At 48.6% G+C, this 25,741-nt stretch overlaps 1 protein-coding gene across 9 annotated transcripts; it reads right to left on the bottom strand.

Moving 5' to 3' along the window:
• Positions 1-7,179: 7,179 nt before the first annotated feature.
• On the bottom strand, positions 7,180-25,739 carry LOC112298389 (phosphomannomutase 2). Of its 9 annotated transcripts, XR_008427432.2 has the most exons (10): positions 25,546-25,701; positions 21,355-21,466; positions 20,645-20,721; positions 19,892-19,983; positions 16,348-16,447; positions 16,162-16,237; positions 14,152-14,267; positions 9,959-10,076; positions 9,076-9,281; positions 8,363-8,473 (listed from the first exon to the last, which is right to left on the bottom strand). XR_008427432.2 is itself a non-coding variant. In XM_053929168.2 (9 exons), exons 1-8 carry the CDS (start codon positions 25,609-25,611, stop codon positions 9,993-9,995), a joined length of 723 nt encoding a protein of 240 aa, XP_053785143.1. In that variant the 5' UTR covers positions 25,612-25,700; the 3' UTR covers positions 7,180-8,473; positions 9,959-9,992. The 9 variants fall into 9 exon arrangements, 5 of the variants coding, with proteins under 5 accessions (XP_053785143.1, XP_053785140.1, XP_053785139.1 ...); XR_008427436.2 differs by lacking the exons at positions 9,076-9,281; positions 9,959-10,076 and adding an exon at positions 12,873-13,091 and having other exon boundaries at positions 7,180-8,473; positions 25,546-25,699; XM_053929168.2 differs by lacking the exon at positions 9,076-9,281 and having other exon boundaries at positions 7,180-8,473; positions 25,546-25,700.
• Between the last annotated feature and the right edge of the window lie 2 nt (positions 25,740-25,741).

The raw sequence follows: 25,741 nt of genomic DNA, 5'->3' as shown, positions 1-25,741 counted from the left end.
TGCCCTGTTCATATTTCCCTCCATGTTGCCAACACCCCTCCTGCTCCCTGCCCCTCCCCTTGACTCCCCCACACCCCCTTTACTTGGGCTTGCCTCCTCCACCCCCTCCTTTCCCCCTCCTTCCCCTGGAGCCAGGCTCTCTCTGGAACAGTGGAGAGGAATGGGGCACCTTGTGGGCCTCTCTGGCTTCCTTGGGCACCCTCTGTCCTGCCTCAGCTGACCCAACCCCCCAGGCCTGAAAGCCCTTGGTTCTGCCTGGCTAGAGCTCAGCTGGGCTGGAGGCAGGGAGGAGAGGGCAGAGGAGTCTCTGCCTTAGTTTTAAGACCAGGATCCCCACTACCACTGGGTAAATTGGTGACTCATCTAGAGCCACAACCCCTACCCCCAACTCCACCCAGTTTTCCTTCCACCCTCTTACACTAGGTGACAGGTGGGCACATCTGTTCTTAACCCGCTCTGCTCTTTGTCCCCTGATGTGGGGATGAATCTAGTTAGTGTGTAAATGCAGGCTCAGACCCTGACACACAAGTCGGTGGACAGTGGCCATCACACCTTCATTGACCCTGGCCCGCTGACCAGTTCTCCAGCAACCTCTGTCCTTCCCTTTGTGTGGGCTAGTACTCATCCTTGCCTGCCAGCAGTGGCTTGGCCCTGGGGCTGGGAGGTGTCTGGACTTGATGCCCAGCCCTGGCCTTCCCTAGCAGGAACCCACAGAAGGCTCAAGATACTCCTGCTCTGCAGAATGGGGAGCTTGGAAATAAAACGTAGGCTTGGAGATGTTTGGCTTTGATGAGAACCGTGCTGAGAATGAAGCTCCCAGCCTGAAACCAGCTCTTGTTCTCCTGTCTTTGTGTCCTCAAGGGTCTGAAAGCTACCAAGAATGGGGCCTTGTGAAATGAACTGCAAGCTTCCTCTCGCTAAAGTGTAAATGACTGACAGCACTATTGCCAAGGGTCTCCTCCCTGGAGGAAGCAACTGGCTATTTGGCTCAAGATAAACTTGAGCCCTCACCCAACTTCCCATTATCCGAAACAAGGACCTACTCTGCATGAGTCTCAGGCTGGCTGGGGGAGGCTTCCAGAGACTGGCCATCTCTCTGCCTCAGTGTCCCTGTTTGTGAAATGGTAGACTTGGGTTTGGAGTAAGGGTGAGGAACTGGGAAGGGAACTGGGAAACTTGTGAACTCTGGAGGGCACTGTCCCGGCCCACCAGATCCTGTCATGATCTGGGGGTGAGAGATGGAGGTCACCACAGCTGGAAAATCCTGGAGTCTTAAATCACTGACCTTTAACTGCACACAAGCCTTTAATCTTGTGAAACCTCAGCTTCCTCAGCTGCAAAATGAGGACAGTAGCAGCAAAGCACCCACACGGTGCCTGGCACACGCAGTCCTCAGGCCCAATGAGTGCAGGCTGCTGCTCTTATTAATAGCTTGTCGTCAGAGAGATGCTCAGAGAGCTCTTAGTCTAACACCCACTTTTCAAATGGGGAAACTGAGACCTGAGAAAATCTGCCACCGCCATCCAGTGAGTCACTGTATTGGGTTTGTGTGAATGGCTCCCGGAGTCGTGCAGTGTACCCCCTGGACGGCTGTGCGTTGAGGCCCTGGCCAGGGGCGTGGATGAGTGGGGTGTGCCCCCCCGAGAGTGGGTGGCTGCCTGGAGGGCTGGTGGGGGCCTCTCACACTTTGCCCCTCTCTGTCAGGACGGTGAGGGCCTCACAGGGCCCAGTCTACAAAGGAGTCTGCAAATGCTTCTGTCGATCCAAGGGCCACGGCTTCATCACCCCGGCAGATGGCGGCCCCGATATCTTCCTGCACATCTCTGAGTGAGTCAGTGGCTGGTCTGTGGGGTCTGGGGCTGGGGTGGGAACTGCCTTGGCTCCTCAGTGGCAGAAAGAGTATGCAGGCGACAGTCCGCCTGTGTGTGTGTGTGTGTGTGTGTGTGTATGTGTGTGTGTGTGGGAGTTGGGAAGCATTGGGGTGGGGCTGAGCACCCATGTGGATGGGGAGGGAACACCACTGTGAGCTGGGGAATCTGTGTTTGCCCTTCGGGCGGTTTCCTGCCCTACCCCAGGGAAGTGGCATGGTAAGGTTGGGGACTGCCGGCTCCACTGATCCAGGAAGTTTGGAGCTGGACCCTTTCTCTAGTCACTTGCTCACTGACGTCCTTCCTTCCTGAGCATCTGGAGCCCTTGGAGGGCCCAGGGCGGGGCCCATGCATTGTAGGCCCCGGCGTCCTACAGCCTGTGTTTCACTTCCAGCCTTCTAGGTGGCCTTCAGATATGTGGGGGCCTGATCTGGCACCCCCAGCCGTACCCCCTCCTTTGGCCTCAGCATCCCCTGATGTTCCATTTCCGTTTCTGGGGCAGTCCTGTTCGGCACAGCAGACCTGACAGTGCAGAGTGGGGCAGGAGTAGGTTTATAGTTGTGAGTATGGGAAACACAGAGTTTATTCTTGTATCATTATTTATCAAGTATTGTATTATTTTCCATGTGCACAACTGTAAACCTACTCTTGCCCCACCCTGTATATAGAAACCATGTTTTTGAAGATTGGGCCCTATGGCAAATGTCTGCCGTGAGGGGAGAATTATCCTTTTCACCCTCCCCACCCCCCAACCCCACATTGTTACACATCGGGTCTTACGGGGAGACCTTAGATGCTAAAGCAGTGCATTCCGTGTATGCCTGCCTGAGTGCAGGTGTGGACGTGAGCTGCCTCTGTCCTAATGCAAAAGGATTTCTACTACTTTACAGAGATATACACGGGGCATCAAGAAAGTAAGTTGGTAAGGAAACATGGGGGTGGGGCAAGTTAGAAAGATGGAGATGCTGTGATGTCCAGCTCTGCTGCTGGGAGTGGCTGAGCGTCTCGGTGGCCAAGTCAAAGAGGGAAGCTCCATTTGCTACTTGACTCTTCAATCAAGGCAAACCAGTTCTGGGGGGCTGTTGACCCTGGCGTTCGGCATCTGAAGGGGATTTGTGGGGTCCCATGAAGGGGGTGTTAAGAAAAGTACCTTGCCATCATGACTGGGATGGCGACTCACATCCTACAGAAAGTAAGGGAATTTTCTGGCAGTGGTCCCAAGGGAGAGGACCCTTCCTGGAACTAGCTTTGAGCACAAAAGGGTCTTTGTCGGAGGTGCATCAGGTTCCTGGGGAATGAAGAGCAGGGGTGCAGCCTGTTTTCTGGGACTCCTGGGCCAGGGTGGGGTGCTGCGGCTGCTCAGGAAGCTTGCGCCCAGGTCATCTTTCACCTCTCATGTGACAGCCTCACTTCTGTCTCTGGCTCAGCCTGGTCCCCCCTGCTCTTCTATCCACAAGCCCACGGCACCCACGCTTAACTCGGAGTGTGAGCAGCCCCAGGCGGCTGAGCTCTCTCTGACTGTCTCAGTATCTGAGGTCCCAGGGAAGCAGCTGATTGGGTCATGCGCTCCTCAGCCATGACCTGAGGGGGAGGCTGAGTGGTGCTGCGCAACCATGGCTGCTCCCTGTGATGGCAGGATGGGAGGGCAGTTCCTCAGAAGGGGTCACCCTCTGACCAGGGCTTTTCTGAGTGCTGGGCACTGAGTGCTTTTCTCTCCTCCCCCCCCCACCACACACAGTGTGGAAGGGGAGTACGTCCCGGTGGAAGGTGATGAGGTCACCTATAAGATGTGCTCCATCCCACCCAAGCATGAGAAGCTGCAGGCCGTGGAGGTGGTCATCACCCACCTGGCGCCAGGCACCAAGCACGAGACCTGGTCTGGCCACGTCATCAGCTCCTAGGAGAGGCCATAAGCACTCCTTCTCCTGGGCTTGGGGGAGACTCTGGGGGGAGGAGGAGGCAGGAACCGACCAGACATGACATTGCACTGCCCGAGATATGCCTCAAAGTAGGGGAGTGCGGTTCCTTTCAAGTGTCTCCTGGAGGAAGGGTGTTGGGCAGGCACAGGGGTGTCTTGGCCACCAGCTCAGTCTCTGACCATCACAACAACTTCACCGTCTGAAAAGTATTAAAAGCATTGAACAAGGAGAGGCGCTGGCTGGTGGCTGAGTAGAGGGTCCAACCCTCACCCGGGGGGGGGGGGGGTCAGGTGGTATTTCTCCAGCCCACAGAGTCCCTCATCCCTGTCCCCTGGGGTTGGAGGCTCAGAATTCTGCTGGATGGTGACACGGACCCTGTGTGTCTCCCCAGCATGACTTGCCACCCAGTGCCCTCTTCTTGTGTCTCCTTGGTCCTGGGCACAGCAGGCATTTTTGTAGATTCCAGGCTTGGCTGGTTCCAGGGGAGCTGGCTTCAGGGGGTGGGGGCCGAGGGTGGGAATAAGGTCTTGGGTGCCTTTGTTGCAGGAGGTGTCCCAGCTGGGTGTCTGGAAAAGTTTGCCCAAGAGCCCTTAGCCCTCTGCCTGGGAATGCCATGCTGAGAGCCGAGTTCTGACCCTTAGGAGCCTGGCTCTCCCTTGGTCTCCGAGTTGAGTGATTACAGCTCAGCAGCCATTTCACATCCCCTGTCATGTAGGTGGCAGGAGGAGGTGGGAGAGGGGAGGGGAGAGGGGAGGGTGTTTGTTGAAAAACAGACCTTTCTCCCATCCAGAAAAAGAGTAGGTAGCTTGCTTTCTGACAGCCCGGTAAAGTCAAACGTTAAGGAGAAATACACCTTCAGTGAAGGGGTTTTCTTGAAAGCAGCTGCGAAGAAATGATTAGGAGTTTTTGCTTGTGAATAACTGAGGCTGTCACCCAGAGCCAGCTCTGTTTACGTTTCGACATTGCGAACCTTTGTACATAGTTCCAGTAAACAAATCTTTAGGATTTTATTGGCTGCGGTTTGGTTTGGCTTTAGTTATGATTTCAACATAGAAATAGCTGGGTAGTATGTTTTGAAATACGTGGCTTATATGTAGTCAGGGATCCATTTGTCATCACAGGGAAGTGACTCCTTTAAAGTTGGCGCTTGGGCAGACCAGGATGTTCCAGACACAAGACAGGACTTTGGATGCAGGAAGCAGTACCTGCTTTCATCAGGTGTCTTCCGTTCTGGGGAAGGCTTTGTCTTTCAGCCTGGGGATGGCTTCACGGGAAGGGGGTGGGAGGCTGGAACTACCGATGGCTGGTGCGGTTGTTTTACAACAGACAAGTGTGTTGATGATGTGTGTGCAGTGAAAATCACGGTCAAGTGACTGTTGTGATCTGCTTTTCCCTGGCCCGTCATGTCCCTTGAAGGGTCCTCTGCCTCCTGCCTCTGCCTGCTGCTGGGTCCAAGGAGGCCTTTGCCCGCTGGCCTTTAATGTTCTCCAGGTGGTCCCTGAAGGCCTGTCTGTCAGGTACAGACCACACTTCCAGAACCACTTCTGCCAAGAGCCCGCATCTTTTTTGTCACTCCACCAGACCACCTGCCGGTGGGTTGGGAATTGGATCTGCTGTAGAGGTGACCTCTGTGTGGACAGGATTCCTTTGGGAAGGGCACTGCAGTCCTTTTGTGTGACCACATCTCCTTCAGTGGATGAGCGTTCTAGAACTGCAGGGTGTTAGAGCTGGAAGGGCCGCCCTCCCCACGCAGAGTCTCAATGTACAGAATCTCCTGGAGGCTCTGGGAGGACTTAGATGTAAGGTGTTGGTGACCCAGCATCCAGGATTCCTAAATCCAGATCTTTCCTCCCACCGGCCACCTTCCACTCAATAAAGTCTGTTTTGCCCAAGGCTGTGTGTGGTTTGTTAAGTGGGAGGGGGTGGGGGGGAAGGGAGGCTGGCTATGAGGAAACTTCTGGAAGCCAGCAGGTAAGGGCATCTCCCCAAACCAGGCTGACTCACTTCCTAGTCTGGTTGTTTTGGGGGATGGGTCAGAAAAATGGGATCATCCCTTTTTTCTTAATCACCATTCTTGGTTAGGAGAGCTCAGAGGTCCAGTGTGGCTTTGTGACAACAGAAAATGCCAGTTACTCTGTCCCTTGTGGAGATTCCCTGTTGATGCATCCATAATTTGATGGTGTGGGGATGAGCCCTGAGAACAAGGCAATCCAGACAGAAGGAAGTTCAGGAGTGGAGGGTGTGGAACCCCAAGTTCTCGGTGTCCAGGAGGGCAGAGGAAGGGGGCGCTGGGCTGGGAGGACAGGTGGGCTGCTCTGGAAGGGTCTCTGTGTCAGGCTGGGAAGTGGTCCTGGGCCCCTGTTTTACAGAGGAGGTAGAGAATACTGAGTTCTGGTGGTGCAGAGGCAAGCATTTTTATTAGAAGAGTACATTGATTTTCAAATTGTATTAGCAAAAAGTAGAACCAGCCCACTGAACCTGCTGAGGGAGAGGCTGGAGTAGGCATTTAGCTCAAAACCAGGAGGTTTGAGGACAGCTTACACTGGGAGAATGTTACCCAGGTGGCACAAGGGAGGTCTTGGCAACAAAATGCAGGTGATGCTGGAAACCGGCTGGAAGCGTCGGGGCTGGAAAGAGTTCTAGAACGTGACTGGGGCCTGCCCCAGAGGGCATAGAGATGCAAGGGGCTCAGAGGCCTGGCTGCCCTGCCCAGGTGCCTGCCAGGGCTGAGATCAAGGCGCACTTGGGTGAAAAGGAAGAGGAAGTAGTTCTTGGAAAGAAGTGATGCAAAGCCACCTTCACCTGGCCCTTCCTGAATCCACACCTGCTCCACTAGGCCGGGCCCTCCACCACCTCCCACTCAGTTGTCACACTGATCTTGAGCCTCCTCCAGTTCCTTCCTCAGGATCAAGTTCAGGAGCCACATGAGGTTCACGGGGGCCTTCCTGGTGGCCTCTAACTGCAGTAGCCATCTGCTGTGCCCTCCACACAGGCCTTTCTCCTGAGACGGCTTAAATCCAGCGCTAAACACCAGGTCAGCTTCTGTAGTGCTGGGATGGCACTTGCCTCCCTACTAGCCCAGGCTGCTCAGGGCTGCTCAGGGCGCAACCTATGTGCTTCCCGCTGCTCAGCACTTGACGACCATGTTTACAATTCTGGTGATGTTGTCTTCATCCTGCCCACTCCCCAAGGCTGAGGGAATGACTCAGTGCATCCTCCCCTGCCAAGCAGGCCTAAGAGTCCTGCATACAGGGTTCCTGCGGGCTTACCTGAGTAATAGCTCACACACAGCACTGGAAGGGCTTTAGTGAAATTAAGCTACGTGGTAGGGGCAGTATCCCATTTGACAGAGAGCAGACAGGTTGACATGAAGAAGTAAACAGAATGAGAAATAGGAACAATAAAATCGCTTTATTATGCTGCTTTTCACTTTGAAAGGTCATTCCAGTATCGTTTGCAAAATACTTCCACAAGGAAAGATGCCGCGGGATGGCCTGTCCCGAGAACTACTCAGAAACAACCGTGTGGTACAGGGGGTGGGTGGACCGATCCAGAACTGACAAGCCCAGGGCCAGGTTTGGGGGGGACCCAGGTTCCTCTGTGATGAAAGCACCTGGTGGGAGCATGGAGGTGGAGGGTGCAAAGCACACGGATTCAGGTTGGTGGGCTCCAGCACCAGTCGGTGGAGTGCTTGTGGGTCTCGACATTTCCAGATGCTGAAAGGAGACATGTTAACCGTTGCCTTGGAAAGCGGTCTTCCACCCTGTTGTGGACCAGGGCCTGGACATGCCCTCCAGTTTCAGGAGGACCTTGCAGAACCTGGAAGGGAGGAGCGAGGGTCCTAGGCCCCACCATGGCTGCTCCCAGCCCTGAGGTCAGAGGCTGGGTGAGGGCCGGGGTCAACACACTTCTTTTTTAAAAGATCTGCAGAGAAATAGAGCAGCTTCAGCTCCGTTAATGATTGAGGCGTTCACTGGGTCCCTGAGAAACCTGAGGAAAGTAAGGCTCGGGGAAGCCCAGCCAGCTCAGTAAGAAGGTTCTTTTGGTGAGGTGTGACCCCCCAAGTTAGTCTCTCCGAACCTGGGCTTAGAGCAGGTACCCGGGGAAGGGCTGGGAAGGTCTGCGTGTCTGTTCAGTTCTCCCTGGGGCCTGTTGGTACCTATTTCAGTCCATCTCCATGGTTGAGAGCCAGCTCCTCCCTGTGTAGTGACTACTGAGCTAACCTGTGAACCAGGCCAGCTGAGCTGCAAACTCCTTCAGCTCAGTTGTCACTTGGCCAGCCAGCTATCCACAGGCCATGCGGAGGTCTGTGGCTCTCAAAGAGGAAGTGAGGTGGGTGAACGGAGTGGACATGGTCACTTAGCTTAACACCGCCTGATGACCACAAGGCCCTTGGTTCAAAACTGCCACCAAGCTGACACTCAGCAGGTGCTTCATTTCAGGAAGTGTCTGAAAATTTCTCTCCTGGGTTGGATGGTTTTAAGTGTCCTTGTGGACATGTGAGGGTGGGATCGGGGTTTGGCCACCAAATGACCCTTTCAGACTTGTCAGCTGGCCCTCCCACCCCTCCCATGGGAAGGGACGTTAGGGGAAGAGCTCTTCACAGATCCTGCGTGTGTCCTCGGGTGCCTTCACCGTGTAGCCCACCGTCCTCGGGTCTGTGAAGATCTCATGGTCGTTTCCACCCTGCAAAGACACAAAGCAGATGCTGCTGCTGCTGCTGCTGCAGCCCTGGAGCCCGGGGGCTGCCAGAGAAATGAGGACCGTGCCATTTTATTGGCAAGGAGGGTTTCTTGGTTACCTCGTTCCTCTGGAAACTAAGAGACAGTCATCACTGAGAAAGGGTTTATCACCTTCTCCTGAACTGCAATTCAGCTGGGAACATGTAATTATGCTGATGAAAGGACTCACGATCTAAGGCTTATTTTTCTAAAAAGAAGGCAAGCTCGGCAGGGGACAGAATTCTCAGAGCCATCAATTTGTTTTCACTGTGTCAGACTTGTAACAAGTCATGGGGAGTGGGCAGGACAGACGTGCAGAGCAGCTCTGCTCTCAGAATTTTCTGAGCTGACGGGCCACAAGTCCCATGTGATCACGGAGCCCTGGACATGCCACGTGGCTACTGTCTGAGCCAGGTCGCCTGGGCTTAGATCCTGGTTCTACCACTGACTACGGGGGTGCTTTGGGCAACTCCCCGCCTGTAAGACGGGGAGTGGTGGAACTTCGCCACGGTACTATGGGTTTGTAGATGAGACCATGGGATCTGGGTGAGGCCCCTGGAAAGCAACCTGTGTAAGCTGCAGCAGCTAATCCAGCTTTCTGGTGTTTCCACACATTCTTTTACTGCTGCGCCTCCAGGAGTTGGGCGAGGGCATGTATCTGGGAGGACCTGGGCATGCTGCTGGCTGTGGGAGGGTGGGGGGCGGCTTTCCATGACTGTGGGTCCCCAGTCCCACTGGTTCCAGGTGAACGAATCCAGCTTCCTGCCCAGAGCCTGTGCGGGGAGGGGGAGAGAAGAAAACCCTGCTTTTCTTCTCATGGAATTTCCTGTGTTTTCCTCTTACTGGATAAGCAGTCTAACTTATAATCTTAAAAAAAAAATTAACTAGTTTATCATACAATGAAAATAACCACTGAGAAACGGGTTTTTCTCAAAAGATTCTGTAGAAAACCTGACATCCTCCTAAAGGGTTGGCTGACCCCTGAAATTCCTACTGCTCTCACAACCCATCCCCAAGCAGGTGGCTTTCCCGGGTGGAAGTGAAAGTCAAGATTTCTGGATGGATTGCTGTGGGGCCCTAGGTGTGCTGGGGGGAGGAGTCATGTTAGGAAGCTGTGACCTTGGAGCCACGAATGCCCCTTCTCAGTACCTCCTCAGGAGCCTGCTGTCCTCTGGTCACTCAGAAGCCCTGAGTTACATGAGCAGCATCTGCTACTCAAGGAAGTAAGTGTGAACCACTTGTGGTAATTCCTATGACTAAAAAACAGGAAACAACCAGATTTCCCTGGAAATGGCATGGTAGGTAAACACCAGCACAGAGAACTATGTTGAAAACACAAAACAAACTCCTGCAACGTCCAGAAGAAACAGACATCTGTCGGGGACACGCTCACTCCCTGTCACTCCCAGACTTAGGGGGGAGGAGTCAGTAATCACCTATCCCGACAAACCTGGTGAAGCAACTGCTCCCTGCCTGGCATCATTTCAGAAACCGGAGACACAGTGGGGCAAACGAAAGCACAAAGTGACAAAGGGCTGCCTTCCAGCTCCGTGGGCCACAGGGAAGAGCTGCAAAGAACAGAGGGGAAAGGGAGGCCCTGGCCAGGCAGCTCAGTTGGTTGGAGTGTCGTCCCAATATGCCAAGGTTGCTGGTTCAATCTCCTGTCAGGGCACATACAAGAAATCAACCAATGAATGCATGAATGAGTGGAACAACAAATCAATGTTTCTCTCTCTCTCAAAGCAATTTTTAAAAACTCAGAAAGTTGAAAGAAAAAGAATAGAGAGGGAGGGAACCCGGAGTGACAAGGGGACAAGCCACATGACTGGCTCTCCACAGGACAGGCAGCTCAGCTCTCAGAACCTGCTGGTCGGGGCTGGAAGGGCCAGGACCCAGAGAGTAGAGAAGATGTTGGCAGGGATCGGGGACTTTCTGTGACGCCACCAGAAAGCTGCAACCCAGGACACAATGAGATTCAGCTACAGCAGGACCTTTGGGGAGAAAGAAAGGGGGATGAGGACGCAAAGGCAGAAGCAGAGTAGAGTAAAGAGGCTCCTGCAGCCAGCCAGGGTGCAATATGAGGACAGAAGCCAGTAGCTGGGGAGAGTGACCTCTGAAACAAGGAAGGTTCACAGCTGCTCTGCCTGCCCCTCCCTGGAGAGGATGTCACATTAGAGGACAGATGAGTACCTGACAGATGCCTAATTTGGTATGAGTCTCCCATGGTCCTGCTGGGAGCTACTGTGTAACTCACCCACACTCAAGGAAGCCGGCCCAGAGAACCCAAACTTCCCCCTTCTGGGCTGGGCGGCCTTTTCAGCTCCACTTGCTTTGAGAAGGCAGCAAAGCGTCCCCATCAACCTCTACCATCCTTTCCCTCCTGCCAGGGGACCCGGCCTCCTCCTCTGCTCCTTTGTGCAGGTGGCTGCACTGAGCTGGCACACCAGAGCCAGAGGGAGGTCAGGAGAAGCAGAGCCAGAACACTGAGCCAGTGAGAGTGCGCCCTCTAGCATAACGAGGCCTCAGACAACCAGAAACTTCAAACACTGGATTTGCACGTGAACCAAAGGTTACCTGACTCCAGCTGGGGCAACTCAGCTTCCAAGACCCAAAAGAAAACCTGGTTCCTGAGAGCAGATCAGGGAGCGCAGGGGCAAAGGGATGGATAACTGATCATAGTTTCCTTAGAGTGTATGTGAGGGGACGAAGGCGAGGCCACAGCTCAGTCAGACCGCCCACAAATATTTAAATCCTCGCCAAGTCAAGGCCTAGAGATGAAGCAGAAGGCAGTGTCCACTTTGTTCAGATTCCAGGGGAGGGGGCTGAGGAAAGTGCCCAGTCCCCACCCCACCCCACCCTGGTTCTGCACCCACTGTCACAGAAGTGAACCCTGATTATCCTGATGTTGGAGACAAAGAGGAGACCGAGTTAGGAGTCAACAGATGGTTCACAAAGTGTTAGAATGTTTTCATGCCACCACTGCCTTAAAGCCCAGATGTTTTTTACACAAAGCATTGGACAGGCAGTTTTCTTGCCTGAGAATTCAGAAAGGCTGGGGGCAACTGGGCCGGTGCAGCCCCTGGCAAGCCAGGCAGAGCAGTTTGGGGCATGTCTTTCTGGGCCCTAGCCACCTCCTCCCCTGCAGCAAACCAAGTCCCCCGCCTCTAAGCTGAATTCAGAGCTGCATTTTAACAGACCCTGGTTCTTGTGTCTGAGGGGAATGATGAGGGGGTTTCCAGGGCTGACTAGTACTTAGAAAAGCAAGGGCCAAGCACTTTGCTCTGCTCTCTGGAGGTGCTCAGATCCCGTCTGAGGGAGGCTGTGTGTCTAGGAGAGAGGAGGCGGTCTGGCAGGCCTCGGAGCCTGGAAGGCTTGGCGGGGAAATGGCTTCTGACTGACAGCTCTTAGCTCAGTTGCCATTTCTCTGGAAGCCAGCAAAAACATTTGCCTTGATACACAGAGAGAAAAGAGCTTTCAAAATGTCTGTGTCCAAATATGAAGAAAGGTTTGAAGTTAGTATTTGAACAGCTCTGTGACTAAAGTTTCCAGGATCAATATGTTGTTAAAAGGTTTAGATGGCTGGACTGTTGGCTCCCACTTCCAGGAAACCACTGACAAAAAGGATCAGAGATGAGGGCAAAGAATGATGTGAGAATGTTGACCAGTGTTAGTTACAACAGCAAAAAACCACAATCTGCAAGTGCCTCTACTAGGGGAATGGGGAGACGAACTGTTACACCACCACTAAGTCTTGTTTTCAAAGAAGACTCACTAACATGGGGGAAATAAAATATGTGAAGAGAAGAAAGGCAGAAAATAAGACAATGAACATGCAGGCGTCCCACATCTGGGGTCAGCTGTACAGAGATTAAAGCCTGGGAGGCAAATCAGCTGTGACTACAAGTGACTTATACTTTCTTCTTCATACTTCTAACTTTCCACAATAAGTGCATATTACTTAAGAATGGGGTGGGGGAACCTCCCCCAAACAGTACCCATTTTTTAAAAGCAGGTAAGATATAGAAAGCAGAATTGATGTGTGCTAATGCGGTGGTTAAACAGAATAGAAAATAAATTCCCCAAAGAAGTCATTACCTGATTCTCTCAAGAAGTATTCTGCCCTGACCAGTATGGCTCAGTTGGTTGGGTGCTGTCCCGCAAAGCACAAGGTTACCTGTCCCGTTCCTGGTCGGGGCACATGCCAGGGATGCGGGTTCGGTCTGCAGCAGGGGCACGTACAAGAGGCAACCGATCGATGTTTCTCTCTCACATCACTGTTTCTCTCCCTCTCTTTCTCCCTCCCTTCCCCTCTCTCCAAAATTAAATCTAAAAAAAGAAGTATGCTCCATTGTGTAAAGTCCCACCTGAGGCTTCAGATTGGTATTTACACAGACCAAGAACATCATCTTTACAGAAAACTGTTTTGGCTTGTCTGAGAGCTCTCTTCTCAGCCTGTATGAAGCGGCACCAGTCTGGAAGGAGTGAAGAAGCTTCTGGCCATTCCTTACATCTTGGGTGCAATGAATTTCATTAGCTTACTTTCCTAAACACATCGAGTTTTTCAAAGCCTGCACTCCGGAGCACTGCAATGAGAGGATGTGAGTATAAACCAACCATTTCTCCCTGTCATGAAGAAAAAGGCCCACTGGTACCCCTGAAAAGCACCACATTCATTTGGGACCTAGAACCTTTCCCACCCGTGGAGAGAGGGTGTGTTGACTGGAAAGCGTGCTCACTTACAGAGCAGGTAGTTTGTTCTGTGCCACCAGCTCTTTCATTTACTACCCAGGGGAGACCTTAGCAGCAAGCATTCTGGAGTGGACCAGAAGTGCAGGGATAAACACTCTCCACAGGCAGCACTTTGATGCATCTGCTGGGTACACCATAGCCCAGGACGCCTGGTGGCAAGAAAAGCAGAAGGGCACAGAGGGCAGGAGGAATTTAAAGGCAGCCGCTGAGCCTGAGGCTAGGCAGTGAACACCTGGTGCTGAGCCTCCCCTGGGGCCTCCCAAGGGCCACCTCCTTGGGGACCCACCTGGCCTAAGGAGAGCCGCGCTCTGCTGCCATGCTGGCTCTGGGGAAACTCCTCCTAGGGATTCCTCCTGCTGGAGCTGGCCTTGGACAGCAGGCTCTGCTCTCAGTTCCAGTCCAGACTAGGGATTGCTGACATCCCCTGGGACAGCTCCTGTACCCTGTGTGTGATGCCCAGGACTGACCCCTCCCCTCCTACGTGTCCCCAGTACCTGCTCCTGAATTCCTGACTCCTAGTGCCCAACCGAAGTGAATGCCCCCGGGAAGTAAAACACTGCGGAAAAAGAAAGTAAGGGCAAGGGCTCTGAACTGCCAAGAGCATTTGACAACAGCCCTGGGTCAGGTGTTCTGGAAGGCGCTGGGCAATAGGAGGAGGGCAATATTTAATTCAAAAGCCAAACCGCAGAGGCTCAATTCTCGCCTCCACTGAGGTGTCAGATGTCTTGAGCACTGAGGGGAGGGGACCTCAATCGCCTCATAGGACAGAAGCATCACCAGTTGGAGCAGGGCCAGAGGGTGCGGTGTGGGTAAGAGGAAAAAAGCCCATTTGTCCATTTCCTCCCTGCAAGCCAAACCGCACAGTGAAACTGCAAAAAGCACTTCCATACTCACTGGCATGGTTTTGTCTCCAAAGAAATAAATGATCTTATAGCCGTCATTTTCCACATGTCCCAGGCAATACCTCTTGTCCCATCCATCAGGAAAGACATCGAAGCTGATCTGGCCGCCTGCCAAGTGGGGAGGGAAACACAAAAGCTAAAGGTGGAAAGGAGGCTAATGACCTGTCCCTGGAAAAACGTGCCGTTTACTTGTGTCAGCACCTGGACTGCAAGGTTGATTTACACTGCTTTAGGGCTAGGTTCTAGTTCATTCCACCTTGTGTGTTTTTCCAACATGATTTCATCTAAAATCTAAAAGCGAGGCCTGGAGTATCAGGTCAGAACGAGGGATGCATTTGCATTTAGGTGCTTTGTCAAGCCCTGGGTGTCAGGGAAGCTTGGGGTGGGTGGGATGGGGGTGGATCTGATAGGACTCAGCTGTGCTCATCTCCAGTTTCAACACACTGCATGCAGCTCATTTTGCAGGGAAAATGAAAATCACCCTGGCTGGTGTGGCTCAGTGGGTTGAGTGACAGCCTGTGGACCAAGGGGTCACGGGTTCGATTTCTAGTCTAGGGCACATGCCTGGGTTTCGAGCCAGGTACCCGGTGTGGGGCACGGGAGAGTCAAGCACACATTGATAATTCTCTCCCTCTCTTCCCCTCTCTAAAGATAAATAGATAAAATCCTAAAAAAAGAAAAATGAAAATCGCATGGGAGGTGATTTATAGGCAGCTTTCATAGGCAACAAAATCCCTTTCACAGCTTTGTCACAGAAAGATGTTCATCTCACAGTTCAAGAATACTTAAAACCCCACCCAGTCATCTATTATACACCATCCCTCTACATTGCCGTTTCCCCACAACCGCACATTTATTAGAGACAGTAAAGTGAAAGGGCTTTAAGTGATGACTCATAGGCACTGACAGGAGAAATCAGCTCGCTTAAAGCATTTGACAGGCATATTCCACCAAAAAACAAGCCTGAGACATCAGTGTTGAGGGAAGAAGCCTGTTTCAGCCATGAGAAATGTTCGAGTGCTGGTCTATCATGGTTAATAAAAGTCTGGTGAGCCTAGACAAGTCCCTCGCTTTCTTTTTTTTTTTTTTAAAGATTTTATTTATTTATTTTTAGAGAGAAGGGAAGGGAGAAAGAGAAGGAGAGAGACATCAGTGTGTGGTTGCCTCTCGAGTGCCCCCTACTGGGGACCTGGCCTGCAATCCAGTTTTGTGCCCTGACTGGGAATCCAACCAGCGACCCTTTAGTTCGCAGGCCTGAGCTCAATCCAATGAGCTACACCAGCCAGGCCTCAGTCCTTTCTGGGCCTCAGTGTCTTGATTTGTGGAAACAACTGAGCTGACTGCTAAGGTTCCTTGCCTTTTCTAAACAGTATGTGATTCCAGAACATATTAAGTCTAATTTATCTAGGAGGCTCTCATCCCATCTCTCTGCTATGGAGTTCACTAACATCTTGTGCCCAAAGGTGTGAGGATAGTTCTTTTCCTTAAAGATTTTTTAAAAATTTATTGATTTTTAAAGTGAGGGGAAGGGCGGGAGAAAGAGAGGGAGAAAAACATCAATGTGTAAGAGATACACTGATTGGCCACCTCTCGCATGCCCCCAACCAGGGACTTGTTCTACAACGCAGGCATGTGCCCTGACTGGGAATTAAACCAGCAACCTTCTGGTTTGCAGGCCGGCACTTAATCCACACCAGCCATGGCTCAGCATAAGTTATGACTCGGCATTAAACAAGATGCTCTTATTTTCACCTTGAGAAATGCAGGGGGGAAGACTCTTGCTGGACAAGAACCTAGAACTAAGCCCAGCAGCCCAGAAGTCATTTCCTAGCTGGGCAAGTCTCTTCCACGCCCCACTACGCAGGACAGTAGTCTGCCCTAATTATGGCTTCTCTTTAAATCCTCCTGCCCACCTTAAACGTGGGCACAATGCAATTTCAAGCACCCACCAGCCCACCACAAACTGCTGGCAAAGCTTGAAACTCATTTGAACATACAATACCTATGGAAAACGTGAGGCCTTTTCCTGCAAACTCTTTTCGCAGATCTGCTACAAATTTTTGTCTTATATTTTCTTTCTGAGAAAAACAAAAAGATAATGATTGTCTGTTGCGTCGCACACTTTAACTATAGCCACAAAGTGGTACCTCTTATCTTCACAAACCCAGGATATTTCAGAGAGACTCACTTTGTCAAGTTCATAGAACTCAATGCGTTCTTCTTGGCTGCAGCTTCTTCCAATAGGGGACACATTTAACATTCCGTTTCGGAATTCAATGAAAGTACCCCTGGAGAGAAAAAGGGGACAGGTTCCTGATGTACGTTATTTTTTAGACAACATTATAGATAACTAGGCTAAAAAGCTGGGCGCTTCCCAAAGACAGAGGCTGGTGTGATCCACATTTCAGAGCTGTGCTGAGCCATATGGCAGCCATGAGCCACACGTGGCTACTGAGTCTTGAAATGCAACTAATCTGAATTGAGAAGAGATTTCAAACACTTTGTGGGAAAAAGGAATATAATCATCAATAATGTTTTATACTGATTATGTTAAAATAGTTTGGAATATATTGCAAATAAAATATATTTGGAATATGGGGGGTTAAATGAAACATATTAAAATCAATTTCCTGTTTGTTTTTTAAACATGGCTACACAAAACTTACAGTTGCACGTGTCCCTGACAAGTGTGGCTCAGCGGGTTGGGCGTTGTCACGTAGACCAATAAGACTCCAGTTTGATTCCTGCTTAGGACACAAGTCTGGGTTGAGGGCCAGGTCTCTGTTTGCGGGCGTGTGAGAGGCAATGGATTAATGTTCCTCACTCATCGATGTTTCTTTCCCTCTCTTTCTCCCTCACTTCTCCTCCTTCTAAAATTAGATAAATAAAAATCTTAAAAAAGACTGCACGTGTGGCTCAAACTTCTGTTGGACAGTGCTGTCATTGGGCCGAGAATTTTATAATTTTATAGTTAACACAAAGTTATGGAAATGATGACCAGCTCTCCGAGTTCCCTGAGGAGTTTGAAAATCTGTCTCAGACAACTTCGCTAGTGACCTCTTGAAGACACTGATTTTACCAAGCCACGTGACACAGGAAAAGGTTCTGAGAACCACCCCGTAATCCTCTCTCATAGCTGAGGAAATGCAGGTTACGCATTGGCAGACTCTTATTCAAGGGGTTGATTTGACCACAGAAAACGAGAACAGCCTAACAATTTTTAAGTTACCTTAACTGAATATGTTTAAAAAAACAAACAAAAAACACCTTTCCTCACCATGTTTTCACTTTGAGCCTCAAAAAGATTCTTTTTTTAAAAAAATATTTTACTCATTCATTTTTAGAGAAAGGGGAAGGGAGGGAGAGAGGGAAACATCAGCATGTGCTGCCTCTCGTATATATATACGCCCAACTGAAGACCTGGCCCCCAACCCAGGCGGGTGCCCTGACTGGGAATTGAACCGGCACTCAATTTGGTTCGCAGGCCGGCACTCAATCCACTGAGCCACACGAGCCAGGAAAGGAAGTTTCTTAAAAACTCAAACAGCTTTTAAGCTATTTATTCCAACAATGGAACTGAAGTGTTTTGTGACAGACTATGTACTTTGAAGTGTCTTCTAGTCCTAAACACTGATGTCTATGAGGCCCTGAAACGTTTCCCCTGGACCCTTCCTGCTCTTCCATCACACAGCCCTGATGTCCAGCCATCAGCCATTTGTAAATACTAGGGAGGAAACAGGCCAAGTGTGCAGCCGAGGACCTGTTCAAGGCCAACGCCACCTCTCACTAGGCCGTGTGACTCTGGGCCCCTCTCCAAGCCTCACAAGGGGCTATCAGCACTCGCTCTGGTTACCTTTTCAGGGTCTGTAAAAATCAACGGTTCCCATCTATGTAAAAGTAATTCGTATACTGGGAAACAGTGAATACTCATCAAGTAAAGTAAAAACAGTACAACTGCAATCACCAGATCCTTTCCCCTGCTGTGCTTAACTTGCAGAGATGGAAGCACATGATGATATGTGAACCTATGACACTTTCTCAAAATCCCCATCTGGGTGGTCCCAGAGTTGGTACAGACCAGCCCAGTCCCAGCCTACTCCTTCTACCTGTACACCAGGGGACGAGGGGACTGGTGATCACTCCAGGGGTGACCCTAGGGCTGCAGGTCCTAAATGGTCAGAAAAAGAGCTCAATTATCTTTCCCAACTCAAGGACATAGTATTACTCTCATTCTCACGGCACGAAGGGAAGCTGATGCACCTTAGACAGCCTTCTGCTTTACAAATCAGAATTAAGGCAGTTTCCCAAGCAGTCAACTCCTCCCTGAAGTCTCACTGCACCTGCCCGACCTACATGGGGCACACCAGCTGTTCTGCCAAGAAATGAGGGCAAATGCTGATCGAGGTGGGTCTCAGCTCTGCCTCCCGAATTCACCAGGCATGTCATGCTAATTTGGAATTACAGCTCTGCACCTGGCTCTCCCTCATTAGATGATACCTGAGGGCAGCATTCTGCCTCATCTTTTATATCCTTCCTTAATGCTTACTCTAAGGTAAAGACTAAGCTGACCTGGGAGATAAGATACAGTTTTACTTTTTACTATGGAGAATTTCTAATACATACAAAAGTAACAGAGTAGGATAATGAGCCCCCACGTGCCCTCACCCAGCTGCAAGCTGGGTCCAGCCTGTCTCATCCCAAGGGACCAATTTGAGAAGGAAAGCCCTTTGCCCACTGATTGGAGATGTTGAGCAGGGGCACTTGTTCCATCAATTCTGATAGTCTCAAAAGCATTATCCTGAAGTTTGCCATTTAAAAAATGTTTCTCCCCCTGATCATAGGTGTTCCATATAAAGGGCAGAACACTGACAAGAAAATGAAAAGTATTTCAAAGAAACCACCTGTACCTTCACCACCAAGAAACGGCCACTGTTAACAGTAACATGTGTCCATTTCTTGCCAATCCTTTTTTTTTAATCCTCACATGAGTAGACATGTTTATTGATTTTAGAGAGAGAGAGGGAAAAATATCAATTGGTTGCCCCCCAATCAGGGATTGGACCCTCAACCTTTTGGTGCATGGGACAACGTTGCACACAAATGAGCTACCCAGCATGGGCTTCTGCCAATCTTTAATTGTGGGCTGTATGTACATTATGTTGTTACTTAAGAATGAGAATTGAGATGACAGAACCAAGAGGTAGGTTCCCAAATCAAATGCCTTCAAAAATCAGAAAAATGAGCAAAGTGGCCTGTGAAAGACTGGAGGTGGGGTGGTGCTGCTATGTGGAATAAGGCATCCATTTGTCAGCTCTTCAGATATAATGGAAGCCAGAATTCCAGACATTTCAAAATGGAAAATCAGACTTTTAAAGGACAGCAATTAATTCAGGCATGATTTAATGCTGTGGGACAACCAAACTGAGCTTTGTGTGGGATTTGGTCTGCTGGTCTCCAGTTCGAAATGTCCATGTCTGGGCTTCATGTTGCTCTTTCCACAGTGCTGCTTCACAGGTGCTTCCCCTAACCGGTAGCCTTTGAAAGCATATTGTTTTCAATTTCCATCAAGTGGACATGCTGTCCTTTAAAAAATGTTTCTTCTACCACTGACTTTGCAGAAGGTTGCCAGTGATTCTTTATTAAGCACTGGGCTTTGGACTTCAATGAGCACCACCCACCAAAAGACATCACTCCATATTCCGTTGGAGTCTCTTTGCTAAAGGCAAACCCACCTCTTCTTCGGGAGTTTAATTTTCGCAATGTAGCTCAGACAGTAGTTGATTAAGTCTTGGATTAGGGCCTCACCCAAGTGACCTTGAATATTCTAGGATAAAGAAAATACTTGAGTTACTCCATTCAGTGGGAGGCATTTTCAAAAAGGTCTTCAGCCACTAGCAGCTGAGGTTCACTAGGCGGATGCAGCAGTGAAGGTGACCGACCCACCACCTTTCTCCTTTCTTTTTGTTCTCTAGTTGAAAACATCAGGCAAAATGGTAAGAGCTTTGTCAAAAGCGCTTTCAGTTTCATTAGTCAAGATTTTTGTATTCATTATCTTTCAAATGCTTAATGGAAGGCCTAAAGAGCTTATTGCTGCTTTTATTCAATCAAAATATCTACTGATTCTGACAGAAAACTTATATACCCCACTTTGGCTTTCTCATATATGTGACAGAATGATCCTAATACTAAAAAGAGCTGCATAGTATTTCTTAATGTGCTTGTAGTGAGGCAGCTTGCCCTAGTCTCTGCTATCATAACAGAAATATTAGACTACATATCCTTAAAAAACAATTATAAAAATAAAGTTAACAACTTGGAATACATAATAGTCCTATAGTTCAACAATTAAAATGTAAAAAGTACAGGGAGAGGATTCATCACCCCACCTCAGCTCCCAAATATACTTTCCTAGAGGCAGACAGTGTCAAATATCTTTTCAGAAAATATTTTACTAGTAGTAGACGTTTGGATACTCAAGAACCTACCTGTTTACATAAGAGTTTCCCATCTTTGTATGCTACCAAGCCATTTTCTGGAAACACATAATCATATTTTTCAACCACTGCAACCAAAACAGAACTCAGAATGCAATGAATTGAAACTTGTTTCTATTTCTTGATTAACACTTATCACCAACTGCTAAACTCCAGTGAGGGCTCTGAAAGAATATCTGATCTTCACAGACTGGGAGAGTCTCTAAAATAGGTTTCTCCGACCCTGTAGACCTATTGAGTCAGAATCTGCAGTGAAAGGCCCATAAAAATCTCCAGCTTCCTGGGGTCCTGCACTGGTGACTGTGGTTCAGTAGGTGGGGGAGGAGCCTGGGTGACTTACGATAAAGGGAACTCTGGGACACACTGTGTTAGGGCAACGGAGAGGAGGCCCCTAGTCTCAGAGGGCACCCAAGGCAATGCTTGGGTGAGGACAGTCAGGAGACGGACTTGAGCTTGAGGCAGAAGGGCAGTGGATGGGGACAAGAAGTATTAAAGGCAAGGACACAGACAATCCCTGTTCTAGGTGAATCTACCAGCAACTCTAGAAATTTATTTATAGGATTAAAAACAGAAGAAAATAAAGACAGTGAAAATGTTTCCCCAAACAAGGAAGCAGGGGTGAGGGTTCGGGGCTACCAATCTCAATATCCTCCTAAGAAGTTAATCTTTTACCAAAAAGTAATTAGCAGTGTATAATTTACCGTCATTTCCCAGTTGCTCCTGCACTTTTTCAAAGTCCGAGCCACCTACTACACCGATTTTGACCTTCTGTCTCAATTTTTGTAGAAAGTCATCCATTTCTTTGGTAATTTTCTACATTTCAAAATGGAAAATATAAGAGTTATAAGCCATAAAGTAATCAGGAGTCTAAAATTGCAAAAATAGAACCCTTTCATATATGCTAATCCCATTTCTAGATCAATAGGTAAGTCCAAATATTTTAGCTATAATTTGGGGACATTCACTTTTTTACCAGAAAAAACTTCTTAAATTTTACTTATTTTTACCTCATTTAAAACATACACTATATTAACACCTGTTGTGTACTGTTCTATGCATTTATATACTTGGCTATGAGCACATGCATATATAAATTGTCTTATTTCTTGAAACACAAGTCGACTCAAGTCATGTCTTCTGCAGTGACGTGGTTTTTCATGTGGTGATCATTCCATGCCACACACACCGAGATTTAGTGCTTCCTTTCAAATGCTATATTTTACCCCATTTACGGCTTTAAATTGTTGACTTTAAAACAAAGTACCATAATCAGATTAAAAAGGAAGTTCAGATTTACTATAATTATACAAAAAAAACCCCTAAGAGATCACTAGATTTTTTTTAGTCTTTTCCTAAAAGAAATGCTCCTTTCTATAAACAGTGGATTCAACGGTATAATTTTATGCTCATTAAATTCCAAACTGTGTGCTAATTCAAAATAAATTGTAAACTAAGATGAAAAGATATCCCTGTATTAACACAAATCACAACGCATTTTTAAATGTCTTATTTCATTACTTTTAGCAATCTTAATTGTTAAAATTGTACACTTACATGGAATATCTTTACAAATAAAGTTACCAGAAACTAAAAACAAAAGCAGAAGCAAACCATTTAAGTCAACTTGAATATATAAACATCTAGAGTTCAATCCTCTTTTTCTTAAAAAAGTATTTGAGAGTACATATTTTGAGATTACATAAAAAAGTATTTTGAGTACATATGATTAATAAAAAGAAATTGTACAGAAGGGCTTAAATAGAATGCAATCTTGTTTTCATCTTCCAGTGGAGTCTCGAACTGGTAGACAAAATCTAGAACCACATTAGCAGCCTCTATGACCATGAAAAGGAGTCCCTGAGTCCCTGAAGTGGTTTACTAAGTCTTGATATCAGAATGGGGGGAAGTGGGAAAGACTCCTTTGATTGCAAAATATTAAAAATGGAATACTAACAATAACAGCAGCATCAATACTTCCATCTTCAAAGAGAAGCCTAAGGAGAAAATTTTAGCCTTGTGCATACCGATAAGCTAAATGGTATTGTGGTCAGCCATCAGACCTATTCTGCAATGTGAATGGGTTATAGAAGGTACCTTTTCACTTCCAAGTGGCAGCAAATATTTAACAGGAAATATGATCCAGGTGCTTGTGGCCACAACAGAACCTCTAAACTATATCCCACTGCAGATCTTTAGAGAAAAATTGTTGTGACGTTCCCAAGTAACTCTTGTGTTAATAATTACAAGGAATTCTTTATCAATCACCCTAGACAAAATTATTAAGGTGGAAAAATGTTAAAAATTCACCTTCTGGAAAAATCATAAAAGTCTCTTTTGGGACACCTAAGGAAAACTTAGTGGAACAGAGGAAGAATCAACAAAATAGGAACTGTGGGCCATAGTAAGCCATTGCCTGTTTTTCTGTAAAGTATGACTGAAACACAGCCGTGTCCACTCATTTACAAAATGTCTATAGCAACAACACAGTTGTGTACCAGCAGTTGTGACAGAGACCACATGGCCTGGGAAGCCTTAAATATTTACTACCTGACCGTTTACAGAAAAAGGTTTGCCAACCCCCAGACTAGGGTACTTAATGATACTAAGACACTGGTGAGTTTTCTTAGGTGTGAGGACTATGCTGTGGCTATGACAGATGTCCTGTCCTCAAGACACGCAGGCTCAAAGTCTAGGAGTGAAGTGCTCTGACGACAGCGGTTAAGAAATGGCACAGCAAAGATTGAAAAAAAAGGAGAGAGAGTTAATGTAAATCATTGCTGAATTTAAGTGGAGGGGATACGGCTGTTCTGTGTACTATTTTTCCAGTGGTTCAGTATATGTTAAATTTTTCATGACAGAAAGGTGGAAAACAATTCACTCAGGTTTAAGCACCAAGCCCCCCATTCTTTTGCAGGCTTCTATTCTAAGTCTCAACTGTTTTTAGATGAAGTGGCATTTCTTAGGAAAGTACTCAGTACAATAAAATACTACGAAAACAGTGAGATGTGCAAAACCCTGGACTCCATGCTACCTAGCATTACCTGTGTAGGTCACATCCTGTTTCAGCAGCTTCAAGAAAACATATCCCATTCGACCTCCACACTGTACTGTGCTTATCAATGTTTGAGAATACATTTAAGAGGAAGGGAGAGGTTGGACAATGAGTAGATTGTTGCTAAAATATTTTTATTTTTTACCAAGAGCACCCATCACATAGTACAATTCTCTTTTAAATTGCAGATTTTTTTTTTTGAGTGTTAAAATGATTTATGTTCAGTGCAAAGAATATCATGCTTCCAAAGTTTTAAGGGACTATATACATTGTGGGCTGCCTGGTTTCATTGCTATTTCATACTTTATGCTTATATAACATAATTCCTTCTGCAAATCAGATGCACTTTCCTGAATGGCATATCCAGCAACCAGAGCAGTTTCCACCTTAGAAGAATGGCAGAGGACGGTAAACTTAGCAAATACAATGCCCTGAGGCCAGGAGACTGGTATCAGGTCTGCTGAGTGAAATCAAGAGGACCTTAAGTCTCAGTCTCCTTATGTTTACAAGCATAGTAATAACTATACTACCTGGGATGAAAGGTTGAGAGGGTCCAATGATGTGTGTAAAAAGGCTTGGAATGTAAGCCCTACACCATTATGACCAATGGAGACAAATTGACAGCTGCGAGTTTTTGTAATAGTTGAACTGGAACACAGCCACGCTGTGTCTACATATGGTCTATGGCTGCTTTTGCATTAAAGTTGAGTAGTTACTACAAACCCTATGGTCGGCGAAGACAAGTGTATTGCTCTGTGACTCTACAATAAATTGCTGACCTTGGCTCTACATCACCAACGGGCTTGTAACGACTCACAAGCGTGTGGTGATCACTGAATCTCAGAGTCAAAAGGGGCCTTTGGAGAACTTGCAGTTGAGTATCTTCACTACATACATCCAACACGTGGCTCAGAAAGGTAAAATGACACGTCTAAAGTCACACACATTTGATGTGGAATGCTGAAGCACACCACTGCTACCACCCGGCCAAAACTGAGGTGGGTAGAGAAAGAACTTGAAGACAGGAAGGCCAACTGGGCCTCCCGTATGATTGGCTGGTGTTCAGTGATCGGTTTGTACAAGCAGGAGGTCAGAGCGAGCTCATCACAAATGCTGATCTTAACTGAAACCTATCTGTGCCTGTAGCAGCCAAATCTGGGAGTGGGAAGCAAGTGTCCAGGAGTCCAAGGAGGCTCTCCACCAGCCTCCTGTTGAACAATCTAGGTCTCCCCGATCACCCGAGACCCATAGCAGCGGCTGGAGAAGGGGGTGATGGTGGTGGTTAGTATTTATTGGATATTACTGAACACAGCCTCCTGTAAGGTGAGATACTTTCATGAACTTGTTTGAGTTCATTTGACCCCCACAAGCCCCACATGGAACAGGTAAAACCTAGATGCTGAGCTCAGAGGTTAAGGGACTTGTTCAGTCACAAAGCAGAGACTCTACTAGGTGTGTTCGACCTGGAAACCTATGTTTTCCGTATATCGGGGTACAAGGTACATCCCACAGGTGACAGAACTCAGGAGGGTACACAGCTGCTAGCTAAGGGGGCTGAGCAGTGGTTCAAACCCAGGGCTTGCGGTGAGTGTTCAGAACTGCAATTCCCAACCCAATACAAGTTTCTTCCTTTCCAAAGTTTTTCGCCCCGTCCCATCTCCAAGCACCCTGAGGCTTTCGGGCTCATGCTCCGGGCACCCAGAACTGAGTTCGGCCCTGCCACAGGAGGAAGGCGGCCGTTAGCCGCCCGTCGGTGCCCACCCTGGGTGGTCGTTAGCCTCGTCTGGAGACAGCAAGAGATTCCGCACCCGCTGCCTCCAGCCCGCCGGGCGCCGCCTACCTGCCGCGGGGCGGTCAGGGTCCCGTCCACGTCGAAGAGACAAAGCGCTGGGCGGGACGGAGCCATGTCACCAGATCCCCTGCCGCACCTGACGTGACCCGCTGGCACCAGGAACTCGGTGCGGAACTTCCGGGTTCAGCCCCCGCGCTGCAGGGCACTTCGGGAGGAGGAGAATCCACTCCCCCAGGGCCCACAG

Source organism: Desmodus rotundus, chromosome 1 (genome assembly GCF_022682495.2).
Source record: "Desmodus rotundus isolate HL8 chromosome 1, HLdesRot8A.1, whole genome shotgun sequence".
Lineage (NCBI taxonomy): Eukaryota > Metazoa > Chordata > Mammalia > Chiroptera > Phyllostomidae > Desmodus > Desmodus rotundus.
This window is presented reverse-complemented; position numbering and strand designations above follow the sequence as displayed.